A 24,297-nucleotide genomic window follows, 5' to 3' on the forward strand; every position below is an offset into this window, starting at 1 on the left:
CTTTTAGTGAAGTCGCTTCATCTCACACTGAAAAATTGACAAAAATCCAACCTTTAAATGAAATACATTTATTCTGGGGCAGCACGGTGGTGTAGTGGTAAGCGCTGTCGCCTCACAGCAAGAAGGTCCGGGTTCGAGCCCCGTGGCTGGCGAGGGCCTTTCTGTGCGGAGTTTGCATGTTCTCCCCGTGTCCATGTGGGTTTCCTCCGGGTGCTCCGGTTTCCCCCACAGTCCAAAGACATGCAGGTTAGGTTAACTGGTGACTCTAAATTGACCGTAGGTGTGAATGTGAGTGTGAATGGTTGTCTGTGTCTATGTGTCAGCCCTGTGATGACCTGGCGACTTGTCCAGGGTGTACCCCGCCTTTCGCCCGTAGTCAGCTGGGATAGGCTCCAGCTTGCCTGCGACCCTGTAGAACAGGATAAAGCGGCTAGAGATAATGAGATGAGATGAGATGAGATGAGATGAGATGAGATGAGACATTTATTCTGAGAAAAACAAATCCCTCATCAAGAAATAATCATTTTCAACAAACACATGTTCCACTATTATTGGCACCCCTGCATTTAATACTTTGTACAACTCTTTTTGCCAGTAAAACAGCACTGAGTCTCTCCTATAACATTTTATACTGTAAGGTTGGAGATCCAGAGCAGGGCATCTGAGCCCGTTCCTCTTTACACAATCTCTCCAGATCATCCAGGGTCCTCGGGCCTCTCTTGTGCTCTCACCTCTTCAGCTCAGCCCACAGGTTTTCACTGGGATTCAGCTCAGGGGACTGAGATGGCCAGGGCAAAAGCTTGAGTCTGTGTTCAGTGAACCATATTTGTGTTGAGTTGGACATATGCTTCAGATCATTGTCCTGCTGGGACATCCAGTGGCAACCCAGTTTTAGTTTCCTGGTAGAGGCAGACAGATTCTGATTTAAAATATCCTGGTATTTCATGGAGTCCATGATGCCATGGACCCTAACAAGGTTTCCAGGGCCTTTGGAGGAAAAACAGCTCCAAAACATCGCAGAACTTCCACCATATTTGACGGTTGGGATCGGGTTCTTTTCATTATAGCCATCCTTCTTTTTACACCAAACCCACTGCAAGTGTTTATTGCCAGAAAGTTTCATTTTTGTTCCATCAGACCAGAGAACACAGTTCCAGTCAAAGTTGTAGTAGTGTTTCACAAACTCCAGGTGTGAAAAAGTAGTTTGTGGTTAACTGACAGAAAAGGCTTTTTTCTGGAACCTTCTAAATAATCTGTTGGCTTGGAGGTGGAGTCTGATGGTGGTTTTGGAAATTTGGAAACCCCAAGATTTTACTTTTTCTTCTAAGTCACCAACAGTGATCCTTGGGGATTTTTTTTTTTTTTGCCTCTCTTACCCTTCTCCTCACTGTATGTGGGGGCAAAATAAACTTGGCTCTGCTTCCAGGTGAGTTTGTAACGGTTCCAGTTGGTGTCCACTTTTTTATTATTGCCCTACTGAAAATGGACATTTTCAGGTGAGTAGCTACAGTCATGCTTGAAATTTTGTGAACCCCATAGAATTTTCTATATTTCTGCATAAATATGACCTAAAACATCATCAGATTTTCACACAAGTCCTAAAAGTAGATAAAGAGAACCCAGTTAAACAAATGAGACAAAAATATTATACTTGGTCATTTATTTATTGAGGAAAATGATCCAATATTACATATCTGTGAGTGGCAAAAGTATGTGAACCTTTGCTTTCAGTATCTGGCGTGACCCCCTTGTGCAGCAATAACTGCGACTAAATGTTTCCGGTAACTGTTGATCAGTCCTGCACACCAGCTTGGAGGAATTTTAGCCCATTCCTCCGTACAGAACAGCTTCAATTCTGGGATGTTGGTGGGTTTCCTCACATGAACTGCTCACTTCAGGTCCTTCCACAACATTTCCATTGGATTAAGGTCAGGACTTTGACTTGGCCATCCCAAAACATTAACTTTATTCTTCTTTAACCATTCTTTGGTAGAACGAATTGTGTGCTTAGGGTCATTGTCTTGCTGCATGACCCACCTTCTCTTGAGATTCAGTTCATGGACAGATGTCCTGACATTTTCCTTTAGAATTCGCTGGTATCATTCAGAATTCATTGTTCCATCAATGATGGCAAGCCGTCCTGGCCCAGATGCAGCAAACCAGGCCCAAACCATGATACTACCACCACCATGTTTCACAGATGGGATAAGGTTCTTATGCTGGAATGCAGTGTTTTACTTTCTCCAAACATAACGCTTCTCATTTAAACCAAAAAGTTCTACTTTGTTCTCATCCGTCCACAAAACATTTTTCCAATAGCCTGTCCACGTGACCTTTAGCAAACTGCAGATGAGCAGCAATGTTCTTTTTGGAGAGCAGTGGCTTTCTCCTTGCAACCCTGCCATGCACACCATTGTTGTTCAGTGTTCTCCTGATGGTGGACTCATGAACATTAACATTAGCCAATGTGAGAGAGGCCTTCAGTTGCTTAGAAGTTACGGTACCCTGGGGTTCTTTGTGACCTTGCCGACTATTACACGCCTTGCTCTTGGAGTGATCTTTGTTGGTCGACCACTCCTGGGGAGGGTAACAATGGTCTTGAATTTCCTCCATTTGTACACAATCTGTCTGACTGTGGATTGGTGGAGTCCAAACTCTTTAGAGATGGTTTTGTAACCTTTTCCAGCCTGTTGAGCATCAACAACACTTCTTCTGAGGTCCTCAGAAATCTCCTTTGTTTGTGCCATGATACACTTCCACAAACATGTGTAGTGAAGATCAGACTTTGATAGATCCCTGTTCTTTAAATAAAACAGGGTGCCCACTCACACCTGATTGTCATCCCATTGACTGAAAACACCTGACTCTAATTTCACCTTCAAATTAACTGCTAATCCTAGAGGTTCACATACTTTTGCCACTCACAGATATGGAATATTGGATCATTTCCCTCAATAAATAAATGACCAAGTATAATATTTTTGTCTCATTTATTTAACTGGGTTCTCTTTATCTACTTTTAGGACTTGTGTGAAAATCTGATGATGTTTTAGGTCATATTTATGCAGAAATAAAGATAATTCTAAAGGGATCACAAACTTTTAAGTACCACTGTATTTTTTTATAGCCATTCCCTGACTTATGAAGGTCAACACACTTCTTCATTTGGTTTGTGTGTTCTCTTATCTTTCCCATGTTGATGTTGAGGGAATTTGGCCTCTGTGCCACCTCATATTTGTTCCCCAGTTAATCGGAAAGTCATGGATTACAGCTTGAAAGTTCCTGTACACTCCAGTCAACTCAAAAATGGGAAACATGCTTCAGTTACATTGTGTTCACTATCATTTCCAGGGGTGCCAATAATAGTGGCACATGTGGTTTTATTGAAAATAAAGGTTAAATTAAAGGTTGGATTTTTCTCATTTTTTCAGTGTGAGATGAAGCGACTTCACCAAAAGTGGTTAAGTTTTCCGACACCTTCAGGACAAAGGAGTTTATGCTTCTTTATGGTTTCATGACCACGACCAACTGAGATTTTCTTAGAGAGAGAACAAAGAGAGACTGGTGAGGGAACGTCTGTTTATAGCTGCTATAATGTACATGAGAACAGGAACTAACTCGTTTCCTGAGCATTAAATGCAACTATAAACAGATACAAAGTACCACATGTTGTTCTTTCATAAAATAAATTTAATTATTGGAAATTGGTAGAAGAAGAAAACACTTGGGGATGTGCAGTTATGGAGTGGTAACAGTAATGCTGTTTCATTACACCACCTCACTGTTGATTATTATTATTATCTCATCCGGCCAACAGGTGATGAGTTTATACCATCATGTGTTGTCCGTTATCCATCCAGCATCATCCACATTTCACGAAAATCGCTTCTCTCTCAATTCTTCACCGATTTTTATTCTTTTTGGCAGGAAGGTAGGTCTGCCTGGGGTGCATATACAGTAGCTTCTACCCAAATTTGCATAATTGCAATTAATAATGAAGATATGGAGTAATCAATCAATCAATCAATCAATCAATCAATCAATCAATCAATCCCTAACGAGCAGTTTCCACACAAATCGCTTCTTCTTCTTCCTCAATTCTTCACAGATTTTGATTCTTTCTGGCTTGAAGATAGGAGTACCTAGGGTGCATATAACTTCGACCCAGACTTGCTTAATTACAATTATTAATGAAGTTATGGACTAATTAAGCCTTAATTAAACAGCAATTCAACAAAAATCGCTTCTTCTCTGTCAATTCCTCGCCATTTTGGATTCTTTCTGGCAAATAGGTCGGTATTCCTAGGATGGATATCACTTCTATATATAGCTTGTATATAGTGTATATAGCTTGCAAGATTTATTACTCAAGGTGGCCCACTTTAGATCGTTCCTTCTGGACTAGACGGGGCCCAAGTGAGCTACGCCATCACTGACGGTCTCGTTTTACTATAAGAGTACAACACACAGTGTTTGTCATCAAGTGATCAGTGTTGGTGTAGGGACAAGAAAAGACTTTACGCTATAAGTTATATACGGTACTTTGTGTGGGGGGGAGGGGTCTATTGTAAATGGAGTGCAAAATACTGTCTTACTATAAGTTCTTCTTTTATATCTGAATGTGTACAAAGTCATTAGCCAGGACATGATTGATGTGATGTGGTGATGTTTGTTTTTTCAGTGTTGCACTGGACCTACAAGGCTAATGTTGCTAACAAGTAATGGAAGCGTATAGCCTCAAGTTTAGCATGGTGCACTAAGTTTGCATCCCACAGCAGCGTCTCCTCAAACAGAGCCGCTGAGGAGCTTCCTGACTCACAGTAATCTATAAACATGATCAAAAGGGCAAGAGAGAAAAACAGTCATAGTGATGTCACTTCCTTCCTCAGAACATAGTTTGGTGTTAGTATGAGTCTCAGGAGGAGGCAAGGTTTAAAGTTACAAAGGTTTTATAAAAGTCTGTGATAGTTAAGACAACCAAACATGCTGAAAATCGTCTTGGATTGTCAGCTACATTTTGGTGTAAAGAGAACTGTAAGTGATGGATCAGATGGATACCTGACACATAAATTCTGTCTCTGTTTCTTTCAGCGTGCAAAAGGAAGGAGCAGGAACACGGCAAAAATGAGCGCGGAAACGTCTCGAAGAAACCGCGACTCGTTTTTACCGACGTTCAGCGTCGAACTTTACATGCAATATTCAAAGAGAACAAGCGCCCGTCCAAAGAGTTACAAATCACCATCTCTCAGCAGCTGGGCCTGGAGCTCGCCACCGTCAGCAACTTCTTCATGAACGCTCGCCGGCGGAGTCTCGATAAGTGGCTGGATGATGGAGGCTCCAACTCAGCCAACTCATCCTCCAGTACTTGTACCAAAGCATAACAGCTGCAGACTGACCCAAAAAAAACTTCGGTGGAAAAGCTTTAACCTAAAAAAACTAAGCCAGAGAACTTCTGGACAGCGTTTTTTGTTTTGTTTTGGGTTTTTTTGTTTGTTTGTTTGTTTGTTTGTTTTGTTTTTTTTCCCTTAAGACTTGTACAATACTGATATTTATAATATCCAAAGAAAAAACAACCAAACAACCAAAGACTTCTTCTTCTACTTCTTCTTCTTCTACTTCTTCTTCAGCGAGTATTTAAGACTTCATTCGTTTATGTCTGCAAAAAAGAAGTGTTACTGTCGAATCATTGGTCATACAAACATCTACACACACCTCTCATTCTCCGTCCACATGATTGGTTGGACTCTTTCTCATCACTGATTGGACGCTGACTCCGCCTTGGAGTTGTTGTATTGTTTGTTTTGGTTTGTTTGTTTGTTTGTTTTAATTTGTTGGGTTTATTTTGCCCAATTTGAGGCGTGACATCTCACGAGTTTAAGCACTGTGTCCAAACGGAGACGAGCACAGATGTGAAGATCATGATGTCACTTGTGTGCTTCGAGCCCCGCCCCTTTTCACCCACCTTCACCCCTCCTTCCCCCATTCCTGAAAAGGAAAAAAAAACAAAGCAAAACAAAAAACAATTCTCCAGGGTTCGAGGATAAAAACATGACCCTGTAGCATCGTACCACGGTTTTCCTCGAACATCGTCCTCCTCGTAGTGCTTTCTTACTAACTTCCAGGAAAACAAGGATGAGTTTCGTTTGTCATCTGTAACCATTTCACTTTTATGTGTAGCAATCAATCAATCAATCAATCAAGTAGGCTATCGAACCAAAGAAATGCGTGTTATAGAGACTGCTCTAAATTTCTACACTTTAATTTAAAAAAAAATTGTATTAACTTAAATCATTGTGCTTAAATCATTCACACTTTTTCCAATCGCTCTACGCTTTGTGGCGTAATATGTTCAGGGAAAACTTCACAAGCTTTAAAAGACTTTGCTCAATCTATGTTTGAAAAAAATAACAAACGCCAGCAGCTAAACACCAAAGATCGACCCTCCTAGGGCAGCTTCAGCACCTGTGCTGTAAAAACTTAATCAGCCAATCACAAGCACGGAAGCCTGAGAGGGACGCTATTCGGCCGATGATGAATCGCACCGAGAAGCAGGGACTGACAGCGGATTATAAATCATCACTGGACTGATGTTAAATCACCGTGTAACGCTGCCAGGATTAGCCGTGCTTTCACTCGACTAACATCGTCACTGGATTCCACGATTTCCAAAATTTCAAGGTTACACTTTTGACTTTGGTATCACATCCTGCTCGAAAGTTTATATTCACATTTCATTAGCAACAAACTCAAACAACACACAGTGAAACTTAGCGCTTAATGGGAGTTATACTTTATTTTAACGACAATCTGGGGCCAAAAAATGGTGCATGAAATATATAATATACACTATCTACTTCACAGTGAATAAAAAGGAGGTAACAAACAAATCAACAGTGTCCATTCACAGATGTCCCAACATCTACAGTTTCACCATAAGATCGTTTAGCAAGACTTTTCATTTCTTGTGACAGCAGTGGCGTGCACAGACATTTTGGGGGGCAAGTGCTCTGGGGGGAAAAAAGGGCACTTTTTTGCGCATGTGGAACACCTTATTATAAAAGTCTGAGATTTAACCCTCCTCTTGTGTTCGGGTCGCCACTGACCCGTTTTAGTTTTTAAAGGTGTAAAACAACCACTTAATGTTAATTTATTACATCAAGGCTTTTTGACTTTGCCAGGAATCTCTAGTTGAACAAAATAGAAAAATAAATTTTTGTTTTCCTAAATCTGAAAATGGTCTAGCAAAAAATATAATACTTATGTGCAGTTGTTTCTGTATGCGACGGGCTACTTCACGACAAAATAATTACAGCTTGGGCTTAGAGGGCAAACAATACATTTACACTCGATTCATGTGTTACCTGGCTGGTGGGGCAGGGGAAGAGCTGACTGACTGCCCGATGTGTTGTCTGCGCTACGACAAGGCCGTGGCTTCCAGGACGCTATGCTGCTGCAACCTCACATTGAATGCACTGCACGCTTGTTCATGTGACAGAGCAAGAGAGACAGAGGTCCGGTGTGTGTGCGGAGGGGGCACACATCGGGACATTATTTTCACACACGCTTTTAATGCCGCGGCTTTTCTAAAAGATCATGTCGACATTGGCCTCAGTAAACTGTAAAAAAAAAAATTCAAAAGGGCACTTTTTTGGACAGAGGGCAGAGGGGCAGGTGCTTGAGCACCACCTCGTGTCTATCTGTGCACGCCACTGTGTGACAGAGAGAGCAAGTTACAATTTTAAACCAAAAACAGAACAGAGGATTCACGTCTGGTAGCAGTTATTTTCACCATGTGATGACTTTGTCTTTATCTTTGATGTGTAAATTTGCAAACCTTTTTCTTGCGCACCAATAGAGCCTGAGTTCTCAGAGCTTTTTACAACCCCAATTCCAAAAAAAGTTGGGACGCTGTGTAAACTGTAAATAAAAACAGAATGCTCAGATTTGCAAATCACGGAAACCCTATATTTCATTGAAAATAGTACAAAGACAACAATCAAATGTTGAAACTGAGAAATTTTATTGTTTTTTTGAAAAGTGTATACTCATTTTGAATTTGATGTCAGCAACACTTTTCAGAAAAGTTGGGACAGGGGAAACAAAAGACTAAAGAAGTTGTCTCATCTCATCTCATTATCTCTAGCCGCTTTATCCTTCTACAGGGTCGCAGGCAAGCTGGAGCCTATCCCAGCTGACTATGGGCGAAAGGCGGGGTACACCCTGGACAAGTCGCCAGGTCATCACAGGGCTGACACATAGACACAGACAACCATTCACACTCACATTCACACCTACGGTCAATTTAGAGTCACCAGTTAACCTAACCTGCATGTCTTTGGACTGTGGGGGAAACCGGAGCACCCGGAGGAAACCCACGCGGACACGGGGAGAACATGCAAACTACACACAGAAAGGCCCTCGCCGGCCCCGGGGCTCGAACCCAGGACCTTCTTGCTGTGAGGCGACAGCGCTAACCACTACACCACCGTGCCGCCCCTAAAGAAGTTGTGTGATGCAAAAAAAATAATAATAATTCAGTTAATTGTCAACAGGTCAGTAACATGACTGGATATAAAAAGAGCATCCCAGAAAGGCGGAGTCTCTCAGAAGTAAAGATTCACCACTCTGTAAAAGACTGTGTGAGCAAACAGTGCAACAATTTAAGAATAACGTTCCTCAATGTAAAACTACAAAGAATTTGTGGATCACATCATCTCTGGTCCATAATATCATTAAAAGAGTCCGAGAATCTGGAGAAATCTCCGTATGCAAGAGACAAGGCTGAAAACTAACATTGGATGCCTGTGATCTTCAGGCCCTCAGGAGACATTGCATTAAAAGCAGGCACGTGTCTGTAGTGGAAATCACTGTATGGGCTCAGGAACACTTCAGAAAACCATCGTCTGTGAAAACACTTCATTACTGCATCCACAAATGCAAGTTAAAACCAGATATAAACAATATCCAGAAACACCGCCACCTTCTCTGGGCCCGAGCTCTTTTACGATGGACTGAGGCAAAGTGGAAAACTGTCCTGAGGTCTGACGAATCAAAAGTAGAAATTATTTTTAGAAATCATGGACACCACGTCCTCCAGGCTAAAGAGGAGAGGGACCATCCGGCTTGTTATCAGTGGACAGTTCAAAAGCCAACATCTGTGATGGTATGAGGGGGCGTTAGTGCACATGACATGGGTAGCTTGTACATCTGGGAAGGCGTCATTAATGCTGAATGATATAAACATGTTTCAGAGCAATATGCTGCCATCCAGACAGAATCTTTTTCAGGGAAGGCCTTCCTTCTTTCACCAAGACAAACTGGTTTCTGCTTATATTAAAACTGTATGGCTCCATAGCAAAAGAGTACAGGTGCTAAACTGGCCTGCCTGCAGTCCAGACCTGTCTCCCATTTAAAACATTTGGCGCATTATGAAGCGCAAAATACGACAAAGATGTGAGACCCCGAACTGTTGAGCAGCTGAAATTGTATATCAGGCAAGAACGGGACAACATTTCTCTTTCAAAACTACAGCAACTGGTCTCCTCAGTTCCCAAACATTTACAGAGTGTTGTTAAAAGTTGAGGTGATGAAACACAGTGGTAAACACGCCCCTGTCCCAACTTTTCTGAAATGCGTTGCTGACATCAAATTCAAAACGAGTATATATTTCTCAGTTTCAACATTTGATATGTTGTCTTTGTACTGTTTTCAATGAAATGTAGGGTTTCCATGATTTGCGAATTTTCACATTCTGTTTTTATTTACAGTTTACACAGCATCCCAACTTTTTCGGAATTGGGGTTGTATCATTTCTGTTGTTAACTTGGAGGCGTCTTGTAAACCAACATACATTCAGACTTTTATAGTAAATTTCTGGCTTTTTTTTCCTCTCCATCTGCGAGGACTTCCTGACTCATAGATCTGTGTCACTTTTGTAGCAAAAAGAAGCTTGGCCCATTTTGTTATCCCAGAATCTAAGAGTATTTGTAGGTTGTTATTCACATTATGTCCACTAGGAGACAGATGGGAGCTGAAACATCCCTGGCTGGAAGAATTCCCACCTAATACAGTGTTCGTAATGTTGCTGGTGTGGGGAACTGTCCACTCGTATAAATACACAAACTTAAAATAAAGTATAACGTCCTGTTATCGTATTAAAGCATCTCAGTCAAACGTTGGTGTATGTTTATGTTTATGTTTTTTGATTTGCCTGATAATTCTATGCATTTCCTGGTTTGGAAGAAAGCACTACGAGCTTTGTGTTCCTCCTCGAGGAAGCAGTTGCATTCAGTCCACTCCAACAGTCACGAGATTTCTGGCCTGGTTGTTACTGGTCACTTGTGGTGTGGTGTGGTTAGCTTTACCAAAAAAAAAAAAGTTATATCTACAACGTATATATTCGGTAACTATTTATGAGTATTCCATTTGACGACGAGAAGAGAACGCTGTGTCCTAGCTCGTGTAGAAAAGATGAAAATATCTTCAGACCTGCTTATATTTTTAGTGCGAACCAAAGATGCTACCTCACTCAGTTTCCATTAGTGATTTCTATCACATTAATGATACCAAAGAATACCAAAGATGTTTCTTTTAGTTCTTTTTTTTTCTTCTCTTTTGCACGGCCTACGTGAATGATGTGGTGGATAAAATGGACGATGTGATGATCGCCCAGCCTCCTGTCCTGTCCTGTCCTTTCCTTTCCCCCTCTCTCTCACGCCTTCTCTTTCTTCTTTCCTTCACTCCGTTTGCTCTCTTTTTCATCTGTGCTCGTGCGACTTTAATAAAAAAAACTCACAGGACGAGTGCCTTGCTTGAACCAAAGTGTTAAACCGCTGTTAACCTCTTTCTTTCTTTCTTTCTTTCTTTCTTTCTTTCCCTCTCTCTCGTTGTACTTTTAAAATACCTCAGCCTCTAGAAGGGCGACTGATGAAGATAAACAGAGTCTCTCTCTCTCTCTCTCTCTCTCTCTCTCTCTGTGGTGCTTTTCACCAGTGCAGCCATGCAACAAAAACATACCTTATCTTTTCCCTTTCTCCAACTCGTTTGCTGATAAACCAAAGCTCCTCCACTTTCCCCTATTAAGCCCTCCCCAACACTAATCGACCACTAGCCCCACCCCTTTTTGCTGGTAGGCGTGTCCACCGTACCGGGCCGTGTACGTGTTTTTACCAAATGTCTCAGAATACCTCATACAAATAAAAGTTACAGTTGTGTTGTATAGAGAGTCTACGTGTTTGAGGCAAAAACTCGATTATTTTGCAAAGGTGTTCATGTCGATTCGTAAAAATATCTTTATTTATTTTTGACGTTTGGCTTTAAAAAGTGCTGTGTTCTTTCGCTCACTGATGGCAAGCTTCGAAACTTGCAGGAAGGAAAAGAGAAAGGTATTTTTTTGATTAAAAGTTGTGTTATGCTATGTGTGATATGATTACAATAACGATAATGATAACGATAATGTCGGCTATTCTTTTTTACAGGGTAAAAAAAAAAAACCACTGCTGTGACGCCATGTTTCTATGTGTTTATATCGTTTCCTCTTTTCTCAGTTGTGTGGTTTGGTTTCATTTCATTTTGTACTGCTTTGAGTGATTTAATTTATGTGTTTGTAGAAAATATAGATTTGTACATAGTAAGGTTTTTGGAAAAAAAAAGAAGAAAAGACAACAAACAAAACAAAACCAGAAAAAAAGGGACATTCGGTTTTACGTTCTGGCCTTCTGATGGACGCATGGACGCTGGCACACGGTTCTGCAATCAAAACACTGCCAGAAACACATCTCGCTCAGACACATGCACACACATGCAGGACGCACCCTGGGAAAGAATTCTCTCCGTTTATTCTTCTGTCCTTTATTCACGCTGCACAAATTAAGGATTTACATTGAGATCTCAGTCTAATGAGCAAAGCACTGGCCTTTTTATTGTGTGTGTGTGTGTGTGTGTGTGTGTGTGTAGAAACAGTGGTGGGAACGTACAATCCAGGGCACATAGAGGGCGGAGCCTAGACAACGAAACAGGGAGGCGCCATGGATTTGATTGACAGTTTCATCCAGGATTCCGTATGAACCACAGCGCGCAATACATCCAGCATTAAAGTGTCAGTGTAATTGGACTATACGAGTCGAGAAAATGATAATCTTAAAGGTGCGGTTTGTAAGTTTTAGCGCCCTCTTCAGTCTATGATGTGAAGGCAGCTGCATGAAAAAAAAGTCAATTTGTTGAACCTGCATCTGCATATTGATACAAAAGAGAGGCAATTCTGTTCCAGCAGGTGGGCAGAGATCATTTCAGGACCAGAAAAATCTTAGCAAAAGCCTGTAACAAAGAAACTATCCTGATCCACTACTGCATAGCAATATTTTTGAGGTGTCTTTGAAATTGATTACGATTTGGGGGGGGGGGGGGGGGTCTTAACAACAACCTGCACTTAAAGATCATGTTCGAAATAGTTTAACACTCAGTAGAACATCAGTGAGTGGAGAAAAAAATTAACACGTCCATTGACGTCCGTTTATCCCTCTGATATTATTACGCGCATCAGTTTTCCATCACTGCACCTACTGTGACTTTAAGAATCTGAGTAAATGTGTAACTGACTCCACGGATTTGTGTTACGCGATTCACGGAGTCGTTATTCGCTCGTTTAATTAATATGTTGTCGTTAACGTTTGCATATGACCATGTTACTTTTAAGCCCCTCCCCCCTCTCATCTGGCTGTTGTGATACATTTAGCCCCGCCTCCTCAACAATGTTAAAACGGTACAATGTTTCCGTCAAAATCGTTTCTCTTTCACGTAACTTAAACGTAGCATGAAAGTTGCAAGTGTGTGAACTGTGATTCGTAACTGGAACACCGTTGGAGTAACAGCGTAACACAAGGAAGCATGAGGAGTTGAGAATGGGCGTGGCCAACTTATAAAATTACTATTGCATTGACGTACGAATCATTCACCTTGTATTGTTTTGTTCTGATTTTTGGATTTATTTGCGTGTGTGCGTATATTCAGATCAGAGTCTTTGCACAAAGGTTTTCTAAATGCGTAAAAAAATATTCTCACCTAAAGCCAACCGAGTCAATGAAGTGTAAACCCCGCCCCTTTGAGGTAGCAACAACTAATCAGAATTGAACAGTTTCTTCGTATGAATTCTTACTCGAATTCAGAAGCACTGGATTTGTCCTATTTTATATTGTACAATCACCATCTCACACACACACACACACACACACACACACACACACACACACACACATGGTTCCCGATAACACTGTTATACCAGAAATCTTGAATACAGCTGTGGGTTTTAGTTCACTTGTAGCATGAGATGCTTGAGAGGAAGATGGTAAAAGTTAGAGCATGCAGGAAACAGTGTGTGTGTGTGTGTGTGTGTGTGTGTGTGTGTGTGTGTGTGTGTGTTGTAACCCCTTCGTCCCGCTCTCTCTTCTCCTCTCCCATCGATGTGAAAGAATTCTGCCATCCTAAAGAATCACGGCGTGTCTCGTCGATATCTCGATGTGAGACAGTTGCGATATCTCGATGTCCATGAATATCGTGATTTTTATTAACTGATACAAATATTGCGATATCTCGATATACAGTACCTGCGCATGAAACATCTGGAATTATATGAACACCGTGATGCTTCAACAAGGCTGAAAAGTGGAGCATCATCAACACTGAGACTGAATATTAAAATATTTTAACATCATATCACGATATTTCAGTGTGAACAGCGATACGTCAGTCTGTGTGTGTGTGTGTGTGTGTGTGTGTGTGTGTGTGTGTGTGTGTGTGTGTGTGAATATTTAGATATTGCAATGTTCCTGAATATTACTGTATCACGATGTTTCATGAATGTGAGGATCATCACGTTGTCATTGCGTGTGCATGTATGAATAACGAGATATACGTATAATTATTCTATCCACATTCGCTGGATATGAGCAATTGCATGCTCTGATTGGCTACTCTACTATTAGGATATCAGCTCATATACCTACCGTGAGTAGAGAAAAACAAAATGGCAGAGCGTGTTGCTGAAGCAACCGAGGACGAAATAAAAACTCTACTTGAAAACAAAACCCCAAAAAATACAAAAAAAGCAACAAAATATGGAATGAAACTGTTTGATGGTAAGAATGTATCTTTTTTTTATTTTTCAAGAATTGTTGTTATTATTATTATTATTATTATTATTATTGCATTTTTCACAAATCGCTTCTGTATAAAGCTTTTATTTATCGAATTTGCAAAAACTAACAATAAAAATGCTCTGTTTCTCAAAATCCAGTGAATGTGGATAGAATAAAACAGTTATTCCACTCAATCTCGTCGTACATGAGATAGCCAACGAGGCGCATAGCACCGAGTCAATCAGCTCATGTACGACTCTGTTTTGTGGAATAACTGTTAAATATCAATATCAGAAGGTCTCGCTGTGGGTGAAGGTATCGATATCACATCGTACACGAACATCACAGGATCAGATTGTGTCTGATTATTCGCTACGATATCTCTGTGCACGAAGATATCGATATCTCATTGTGTGTAAATATCGCGATATCTCGTTCTGTATGAGGATATCGGTATCAGAGTGAGTATTGCGATATCGCGGAATCTCGCTGTGCGTGACGATATCGATATCTTGTCGTGTGTGAATGAATATTGTGAATATCAGGATCGCGCCGCTCTGATTATTTTTTTTGCTCCCGTCCCAGTTGGTTGTCGCGGAAAAGGAGTTCCTGTTTGATACGAAGGCCCGGCTCTGTGTGTGCCCTACAATATTTCGAGCGCCTATGACAATCATCTGGAAAAGACACAAAAAAATCATGATTTCATTTTTCTTCCTTTCTGTCTGTTTTTCTCGTTTTTCGGTCTGAATATGGACTTCCTGTTTTTCTTCTTCGAGCGATGATCATATTTAGAGAAATATCGTACTTATTTTTCTTTCTTTTTCCCCAAAGCAGTGGCTCGAACTGCGCTGTTCCAGTTTACTAGCTGAGCACTTCTTGTGTCACGCAGTTTTATGTTTTATCTCTCTTTGTCGAAGCTTCATCTTCTGTGCTTTTGCTCTGTTCTGTGTCTGGTAAAGAAAAGAAACGGGAGCGATGCACTAGGCGTCCTTCTCCGGCTGTGTTTCTGTAACGCCTCACGATTTGTGTTAATTAATTAACAGTGTGTTTTTTACTTTTCTTTCATGTCTGACTTTGCGCTCTCTCTCTCTCTCTCTCTCTCTCTCTCTCGTTTCTTTCTTCTTTCTCTCATTTCTTTCTTCTCTCTCTCTCTCTCTGCCGTGCAATATCATCTACTGTGTTTGCTAAGCAAGAAAAAAGAGGAAAAAAAACCAGAAGCAAGTGATGATGTCATCATGCTTTTTTTTCAGTGTTGAAATGTTTCAGCATTTCTGTAGTCACAAAAAAATGTAGAAAATAAAAACAGTTGGGTTTTCCAGCAGCACTGCGAGACCAGACTCGCTTTTATTCTGTCTCTCTTTATTATTCACTCGGGCTGTGTCTCAAATTACAAACACAGATTTATTATTGTTACTATCCTAGACAACTTTTGACTAGTGCTGTCAAAAATGTCGCGTTATTAACGCGTTAACTTGACTCAATTTTAACGGCGATAATTTTTTTATCGCGAGATTAACGCTCTGTGACATGATGTAGGTTTTTCATAAGCTTTTGAAACTGCCAGGAACTTGGAACAGAGACTTTGCTTAGAAAACCAGCAGCTAGACTGTAATGCCACGCCCTGCACAGCCAGAGTCCTCTGCCCCCCACGCCCCCCCAAAGAACCAGCGCGGGCAGGGCGCGCTAGTAGAGATGGGATTTATGGCTCTTTGATGGGATCCGTATCTTTGTGATCCGTTCTTTGAAAAGAGCCGTTTAAAAGACTGGCTCATTTGGCTCTTTTTAAATATTTATTCAGTTTTAAGAAGACAGCGTCTAAAGAAGCCAGATCCCTCTGAACTGTAAACTCAATGCTATCCCAGAAATCCTTCCTGTAATATGCAAATTTGGCCGCCTCTGATTGGACAGCGCGACGCATCAACAGGCAGAAAGTGTAAAAGTACAAAATGTGTTAAGTGAGCTGAAACAGTAAAGATCAGATTCAATGCAATATTTATCAACGAACAACTTAAACTTAATATAATAGTGTACTTTTTATTATAATCAAGCATGTCAAGCCTACCGTCACTGTGTAACCTATCTCTCTGATTAGTCTATCTCTCTGTAGACTAACTCAAGCAGTAGATCACTTCACTCATGGTTCTCTTGCTAGCCCCGCGCCGGTGCTCGGCTTAGGTTTCACTTTGCAGTGGCTGTGTCAAGACGTGTTATGCTTTGCAATAAAAAAAAAAACATTGGTACAAAGCAAGCCCATTCACTTTTTTTATGCTGATAAGAGAATTACAATTTTTTTTTATGTGACAAAAATGTGCGATTAAATTGCGATTAATCGTGAGTTAACTATGACTGTCGTGACATTAATCGTGATTAAATATTTTAATCGCTTGACAGCACTACTTTTGACCGTACATAACTATCTATTGTGTTTATGCTGAGAAATACCTCCAAATGTGTTGTTGAATGAATGTGCAGCATCTTGCATAAGTATTCACGCCCTTGAACCCCTTGGTGTCAAAGCCCTAAATTAGTTCTGATGTTATCATTTACCATTAGAACTCACATAATTGGCTGAAAAGGATTGGTGTGTGTGTGTGTGTGTGTGTGTGTGTGTGTGTGTGTGTGTGTGTGTGTAAAGTCATAAAGACATCCTAAACTTTGAACATACGGTGTAGCGATGACCGTGACTCGCCAAGAGGAGGGTGTCCACCAAAATTCAGTGACCAGGTAAAGAGTCAGAGATACAAGTAAAAGGCCAAGAGGAACTCTGAAGAGTCTGAGAGGAGATTCACAGCTCAGATGCATGAAACTGTTCACAGGATAACTGTAGCCTGGATACACGGAGCTGAGTGAAATCCTGTTTAAAGTTTGCCAAAAGGTATGTTGGAGACACAGCAAACATGTGAGAAAAGGTTCTCCGGTGTGAGGAGACCAACACTGAACATTTTGGCTTTGGTGCAAAGTATTACGTTGGGCAGAATCCCAACACTGCTCAATGGTGAAACACGGTGGTGGTAGCATCATGTCTTTAGAATGATTTTCATCAGCAGGGACTGGGAAACTGTCAGGATTGAGGCAATCCTAAAAGAACCTCTTGGGGCTGGGATGGAGCTTCATCGACACATACTGTACTGCCAAGTCCATATGGCTTTGTGAATGTCTCCAAGGAAAGGTGTCTGACAAACTGGAAAAACATTATGTGTTAAAAAGTGAAAAATGGTGAAATTAAAGCTAGACGGCCTTTCAGTTTCATAAAATCTGTGAAATTTAGTTCCATCTGAAACGTGGTCAGTGTGATATATGTTTATTTCTGTAATATCTCACAAAATATCAGGCCATTCTGTGGCTGGGAAGTTATTTAATTTGAGGAGATTAAAGCAAATAATGTGTATGAACTCTCTCGCATCGCGCAGTCAAGCAGACAGAGGAAGTCCGTGTGCGCATGCGCAGGTTTACCTTCTTCTTCTTCTTCTTTTGGGTTTTACAGCAGCTGGCATCCACAGTGTTGCATTACTGCCATCTACAGGTTTCCCTTTGAGCGTGCACTGACAGTTCCATCGTTCTGTCTCTAAACGAACAGCTGATCACACCGAGGTACTCGCTGAGCGCCGATATTTATTAGTTTGGTCCTGCGTTTCCTTTCCTTCATACAGAACATAACATCTTTTCTTCCCACTTTCTTTCCGTTACTGTAGTCGGTCTTTCACGTTTCATTCGCACACTCACGCCCTCCATTTTTCTCTCCTGTTTCAAATTTGTATCCCACAATGCCTTGCGTGAACGGGGAAAGTACACCACGTGATGTCATGCATGATATAGTATCTTGAATTGGGTCATGGTGAAGCAGGAAAAAATAGCAGAGAATTTAGGGCCACATGGAGAGAAATTCATTAACTGTTCTTTTTTTAATGAATAAAATTGGAAGTCTGTGATTCAAATTAAGTAGCTTTCGGTCACTAAACAAAAATAATTGGGTGTTGGGGAAAATTCTTTTTATGACCTACACTTGAAAAATCTGAAAGGCAGTATACCTTTAAATGGTTTTGTTTGTTTGTTTGTTTGTTTGAAGAACACTAGAGGGCGTCTTTGCTTAACATCTCATCTCATCTCATTATCTCTAGCCGCTTCATCCTTCTACAGGGTTGCAGGCAAGCTGGAGCCTATCCCAGCTGACTACGGGCGAAAGGCGGGGTACACCCTGGACAAGTCGCCAGGTCATCACAGGGCTGACACATAGACACAGACAACCATTCACACTCACATTCACACCTACGCTCCATTTAGAGTCACCAGTTAACCTAACCTGCATGTCTTTGGACTGTGGGGGAAACCGGAGCACCCGGAGGAAACCCACGTGGACACGGGGAGAACATGCAAACTCCACACAGAAAGGCCCTCGCCGGCCACGGGGCTCGAACCCGGAACCTTCTTGCTGTGAGGCGACAGCGCTAACCACTACACCACCGTGCCGCCCCCTTTGCTTAACATGTGAATAAAATAATTTGTGAAAAAAATGACAACATACTGACATGGAAATATGCAACTACTGCCATGTTTGGATGTTAAAAAAAACAACAACCGTGTAATCAATACTACAAAACATGTTATTCAATCACGAAGATAATTAAGATGAAGAAAGTATCATTTTTAAGGATACACACCTTTGAACTGTCCTGTGCTGATTTTTATGCACAGTTTGGTGATTTCCTGATCACACCTGATCACCTGATTTTATTCATCAGCCTGTAACCACGTCTCTAAAAATAAGTAAATCACCTCAGACTTTTATTTTTGGCTCCTTTGAATTAAACATGAGTCTAAAATACCGTTTCAGCGTTGAGTTTAGGTTGTAATACCTGTGAGCACCACTAGGTGGGAGCAGAGTGAAGATTTGACCCCAATCTCCAAAATAAAAAATATATATATTATATTTAGGATGACACTTTCCTTACCTAAGAAAAAAATAACCTTTTTTAAAATTCTATATTCCTTATTTAAAAGAGAGAAAGAGAATGAGATGTATAAAATATTAATGCCAGTAATAATTTAAGCTTTATCTCCTTCCTTCTTCCTTTCATTTTTCTTTCTTCTGACCTCAGAGTGGATTAAAGGATTAAAACTACAAAGTAGAAATGTAAATGAGCGTTGAATATAATTATTACACCAAATAACAAACTTCTCATCACATATATGTTAGAAAAGCTAGACTTTAACAACAAATCTATAACATTAATTAATTTCTCATCTCATCTCATTATCTCTAGCCGCTTTATCCTGTTCTACAGGGTCGCAGGCAAGCTGGAGCCTATCCCAGCTGACTACGGGCGAAAGGCGGGGTACACCCTGGACAAGTCGCCAGGTCATCACAGGGCTGACACATAGACACAGACAACCATTCACACTCACATTCACACCTACGCTCCATTTAGAGTCACCAGTTAACCTAACCTGCATGTCTTTGGACTGTGGGGGAAACCGGAGCACCCGGAGGAAACCCACGTGGACACGGGGAGAACATGCAAACTCCACACAGAAAGGCCCTCGCCGGCCACGGGGCTCGAACCCGGAACCTTCTTGCTGTGAGGCGACAGCGCTAACCACTACACCACCGTGCCGCCCCCTTTGCTTAACATGTGAATAAAATAATTTGTGAAAAAAATGACAACATACTGACATGGAAATATGCAACTACTGCCATGTTTGGATGTTAAAAAAAACAACAACCGTGTAATCAATACTACAAAACATGTTATTCAATCACGAAGATAATTAAGATGAAGAAAGTATCATTTTTAAGGATACACACCTTTGAACTGTCCTGTGCTGATTTTTATGCACAGTTTGGTGATTTCCTGATCACACCTGATCACCTGATTTTATTCATCAGCCTGTAACCACGTCTCTAAAAATAAGTAAATCACCTCAGACTTTTATTTTTGGCTCCTTTGAATTAAACATGAGTCTAAAATACCGTTTCAGCGTTGAGTTTAGGTTGTAATACCTGTGAGCACCACTAGGTGGGAGCAGAGTGAAGATTTGACCCCAATCTCCAAAATAAAAAATATATATATTATATTTAGGATGACACTTTCCTTACCTAAGAAAAAAATAACCTTTTTTAAAATTCTATATTCCTTATTTAAAAGAGAGAAAGAGAATGAGATGTATAAAATATTAATGCCAGTAATAATTTAAGCTTTATCTCCTTCCTTCTTCCTTTCATTTTTCTTTCTTCTGACCTCAGAGTGGATTAAAGGATTAAAACTACAAAGTAGAAATGTAAATGAGCGTTGAATATAATTATTACACCAAATAACAAACTTCTCATCACATATATGTTAGAAAAGCTAGACTTTAACAACAAATCTATAACATTAATTAATTTCTCATCTCATCTCATTATCTCTAGCTGCTTTATCCTGTTCTACAGGGTCGCAGGCAAGCTGGAGCCTATCCCAGCTGACTACGGGCGAAAGGCGGGGTACACCCTGGACAAGTCGCCAGGTCATCACAGGGCTGACACATAGACACAGACAACCATTCACACTCACATTCACACCTACGCTCAATTTAGAGTCACCAGTTAACCTAACCTGCATGTCTTTGGACTGTGGGGGAAACCGGAGCACCCGGAGGAAACCCACGCGGACACGGGGAGAACATGCAAACTCCGCACAGAAAGGCCCTCGCCGGCCACAGGGCTCGAACCCGGACCTTCATTTCTCATACTAAGGAAATGTATTCATGATTGAAATATCTGGATAGTAACACTATTTTGATGCCAAAGAGGACACACTGTCCAAATTTATATATAAAACAAGACCTTTGAGTTACATAAATTTACACAAGAACACAAAGGAACTGAAAAACATGTATTAATGTTGCTACAATTACAACCCCGATTCCAAAAAAGTTGGGACAAAGTACAAATTGTAAATAAAAATGGAATGCAATAATTTACAAATCTCAAAAACTGATATTGTATTCACAATAGAACATAGACAACATATCAAATGTCGAAAGTGAGACATTTTGAAATTTCATGCCAAATATTGGCTCATTTGAAATTTCATGACAGCAACACATCTCAAAAAAGTTGGGACAGGGGCAATAAGAGGCTGGAAAAGTTAAAGGTACAAAAAAGGAACAGCTGGAGGACCAGATTGCAACTCATTAGGTCAACTGGCAATAGGTCATTAACATGACTGGGTATAAAAAGAGCATCTTGGAGTGGCAGCGGCTCTCAGAAGTAAAGATGGGAAGAGGATCACCAATCCCCCTAATTCTGCACCGACAAATAGTGGAGCAATATCAGAAAGGAGTTCGACAGTGTCAAATTGCAAAGAGTTTGAACATATCATCATCTACAGTGCATAATATCATCAAAAGATTCAGAGAATCTGGAAGAATCTCTGTGCGTAAGGGTCAAGGCCGGAAAACCATACTGGGTGCCCGTGATCTTCGGGCCCTTAGACGGCACTGCATCACATACAGGCATGCTTCTGTATTGGAAATCACAAAATGGGCGCAGGAATATTTCCAGAGAACATTATCTGTGAACACAATTCACCGTGCCATCCGCCGTTGCCAGCTAAAACTCTATAGTTCAAAGAAGAAGCCGTATCTAAACACGATCCAGAAGCGCAGACATCTTCTCTGGGCCAAGGCTCATTTAAAATGGGCTGTGGCAAAGTGGAAAACTGTTCTGTGGTCAGACGAATCAAAATTTGAAGTTCTTTATGGAAATCAGGGACGCCATGTCATTCGGACTAAAGAGGAGAAGGACGACCCAAGTTGTTATCAGCGCTCAGTTCAGAAGCCTGCATCTCTGATGGTATGGGGTTGCATTAGTGCGTGTGGCATGGGCAGCTTACACATCTGGAAAGACACCATCAATGCTGAAAGGTATATCCAGGTTCTAGAGCAACATATGCTCCCATCCAGACAACGTCTCTTTCAGGGAAGACCTTGTATTTTCCAACGTGACAATGCCAAACCACATACTGCATCAATTACAGCATCATGGCTGCGTAGAAGAAGGGTCCGGGTACTGAACTGGCCAGCCTGCAGTCCACATCTTTCACCCATAGAAAACATTTGGCGCATCATAAAATGGAAGATACGACAAAAAAGACCTAAGACAGTTGAGCAACTAGAATCCTACATTAGACAAGAATGGGTTAACATTCCTATCCCTAAACTTGAGCAACTTGTCTCCTCAGTCCCCAGACGTTTACAGACTGTTGTAAAGAGAAAAGGGGATGTCTCACAGTGGGAAACATGGCCTTGTCCCAACTTTTTTGAGATGTGTTGTTGTCATGAAATTTAAAATCACCTAATTTTTCTCTTTAAATGATACATTTTCTCAGTTTAAACATTTGATATGTCATCTATGTTCTATTTTGAATGAAATATGGAATTTTGAAACTTCCACATCATTGCATTCTGTTTTTATTTACAATTTGTACTTTGTCCCAACTTTTTTGGAATTGGGGTTGTATATTATGTGAGATGTTAAACTCTGCATTGAATATAAAGGTTAATTAGTGTGAGAACTGAGGATCCAGAGGTGTGTGTAATGAATATTACTGCTTTACAATTCAACTTGAGTTGAAATTGAACATGATTTAATATGATCTACAACTTTAGGAACTGGAGGAACTGGTTGTATTCTATCAGGGAGGGATACCCAACATCATGTGATCTATATATAAGGAATAGTAAATAAATCAAGATTGGTATACAGTATGTATGATGTATAAAAACAAGGAAATCACACATGGCTGGTGTTTTTATTTTCCCCTCTCCAGAATGAACATAAAAATAAAATAATACCATTTCTGAATGAAGCGTTATTCAGGCTGGAGTGTAATACTCACAAAGCGTCAGTAGGTGGAAGCAAAGTGCAGATTAACACGGAGCAGCGCCATTTTGTTTATTCCAGTAGATGTCGCTGTGATTTATGTTTCCACAGTATAAATACATTAAAGTACTGTTTTAAAATGTTTTTATGGGCATACAAGAATTTAAAACTGGTTTTCTGTATTTTTCTTTCCATCGTCACTGTGTAGATGGTTAGCATATTTAAAAAAAAAAGATTTTCATTAAATCATAACTTTAACATTAAGGTTAATGTTTGTCCATCTCAAGAATTAAACAGTTGTTAAATATTATACAGAGAATAAATATAGCATATTAAAGGTTTCTCTTGGTTAAAAATTTTACTTTGCAGTGTCGCTATGGAGATGATTTGCTTGTTGGCTAATACTGTATGTAGGGCATCGACAAAGGCTAGCGAATTAACACTATGATTACGACTATAACTATTGTTAAACCTGAACACAAAGACTATTTTAAATTAATGTTTTAGCATTTGTTTTTTTTTTTTAATTATAAGTCACTTAGCTGTGAAAGTAGTTGAAAAGGGACACAAATCTGGGACACAAACAACATGCTAACATGCTAACTGTCAGGGATAATTGGATATCAGTTTTATTCAAAACAATTATTTGTCAAATTAAAAAAAATTAACAATGCACTGCAGGGACTGGTTTGTTTATCAAGACTAGATGTTTCTGTTTGTGCTCTTTTTGTTTGCTTGTTTTTTGTTTGTTTTCTTGTGGTGTTAGCAGTAATATTCATTAGCATAACCTACACAAGCTTTTCAAAGAAGTCTACAGTCGTCACCATGGTAAAGGGCTCTGCATGCTCTTGCAACAAGGCTTTCGCAGATAGCTTTTCGCAGACAGTTGTAATTTATCGTTGAGCGGGGAGTAATAGGCGTGCGCGATGTTATTCACCGCCACAACGCAAGGGGGCGCGAAGTCGCGAAATCGCTAGGAGTAGTTGGTGGGTGTGGTTAGTGGAGTGTTTATCCTCCGGTTACTGAGGAGCAATAGGTCATTCAACACCAACAACAATGGTGACTGGACGAGTCCGCACTTTGATCGTACTTCCTTACTTCCTCGATCAACTGCTCTTCGTGCTGCTCCATTTTCGCTTGTGTTTTTAAAAATGGCGGTCGTGAAAACAAAACAAACCGGGGAAGTAGGGAAGCGGAAGTGCGTGTACAGCGGATGTAGAGTGGACCAATCAGAGCCCTCTTGTCTGCAACGCTGTCTGCGAGGCTGTCTGTGGTGGTCACAATTTTTGGGAGGTGCGCGCAGAG

The 24,297-nt window shown here is 40.6% G+C and overlaps 1 protein-coding gene across 1 annotated transcript in view; it reads left to right on the top strand.

Moving 5' to 3' along the window:
• The window catches only part of onecut1 (one cut homeobox 1), a 14,196-nt gene extending 8,815 nt beyond the window's left edge, over positions 1-5,381 (top strand). Inside the window, exon 2 of the mRNA XM_060923063.1 lies at positions 5,092-5,381. Coding sequence (XP_060779046.1) covers positions 5,092-5,381 — 290 coding nt within the window. The remainder of the gene's footprint in view (positions 1-5,091) is intronic.
• Positions 5,382-24,297: the final 18,916 nt, after the last annotated feature.

This window comes from Neoarius graeffei, chromosome 6 (assembly GCF_027579695.1).
Source record: "Neoarius graeffei isolate fNeoGra1 chromosome 6, fNeoGra1.pri, whole genome shotgun sequence".
In the NCBI taxonomy this organism is placed as follows: domain Eukaryota; kingdom Metazoa; phylum Chordata; class Actinopteri; order Siluriformes; family Ariidae; genus Neoarius; species Neoarius graeffei.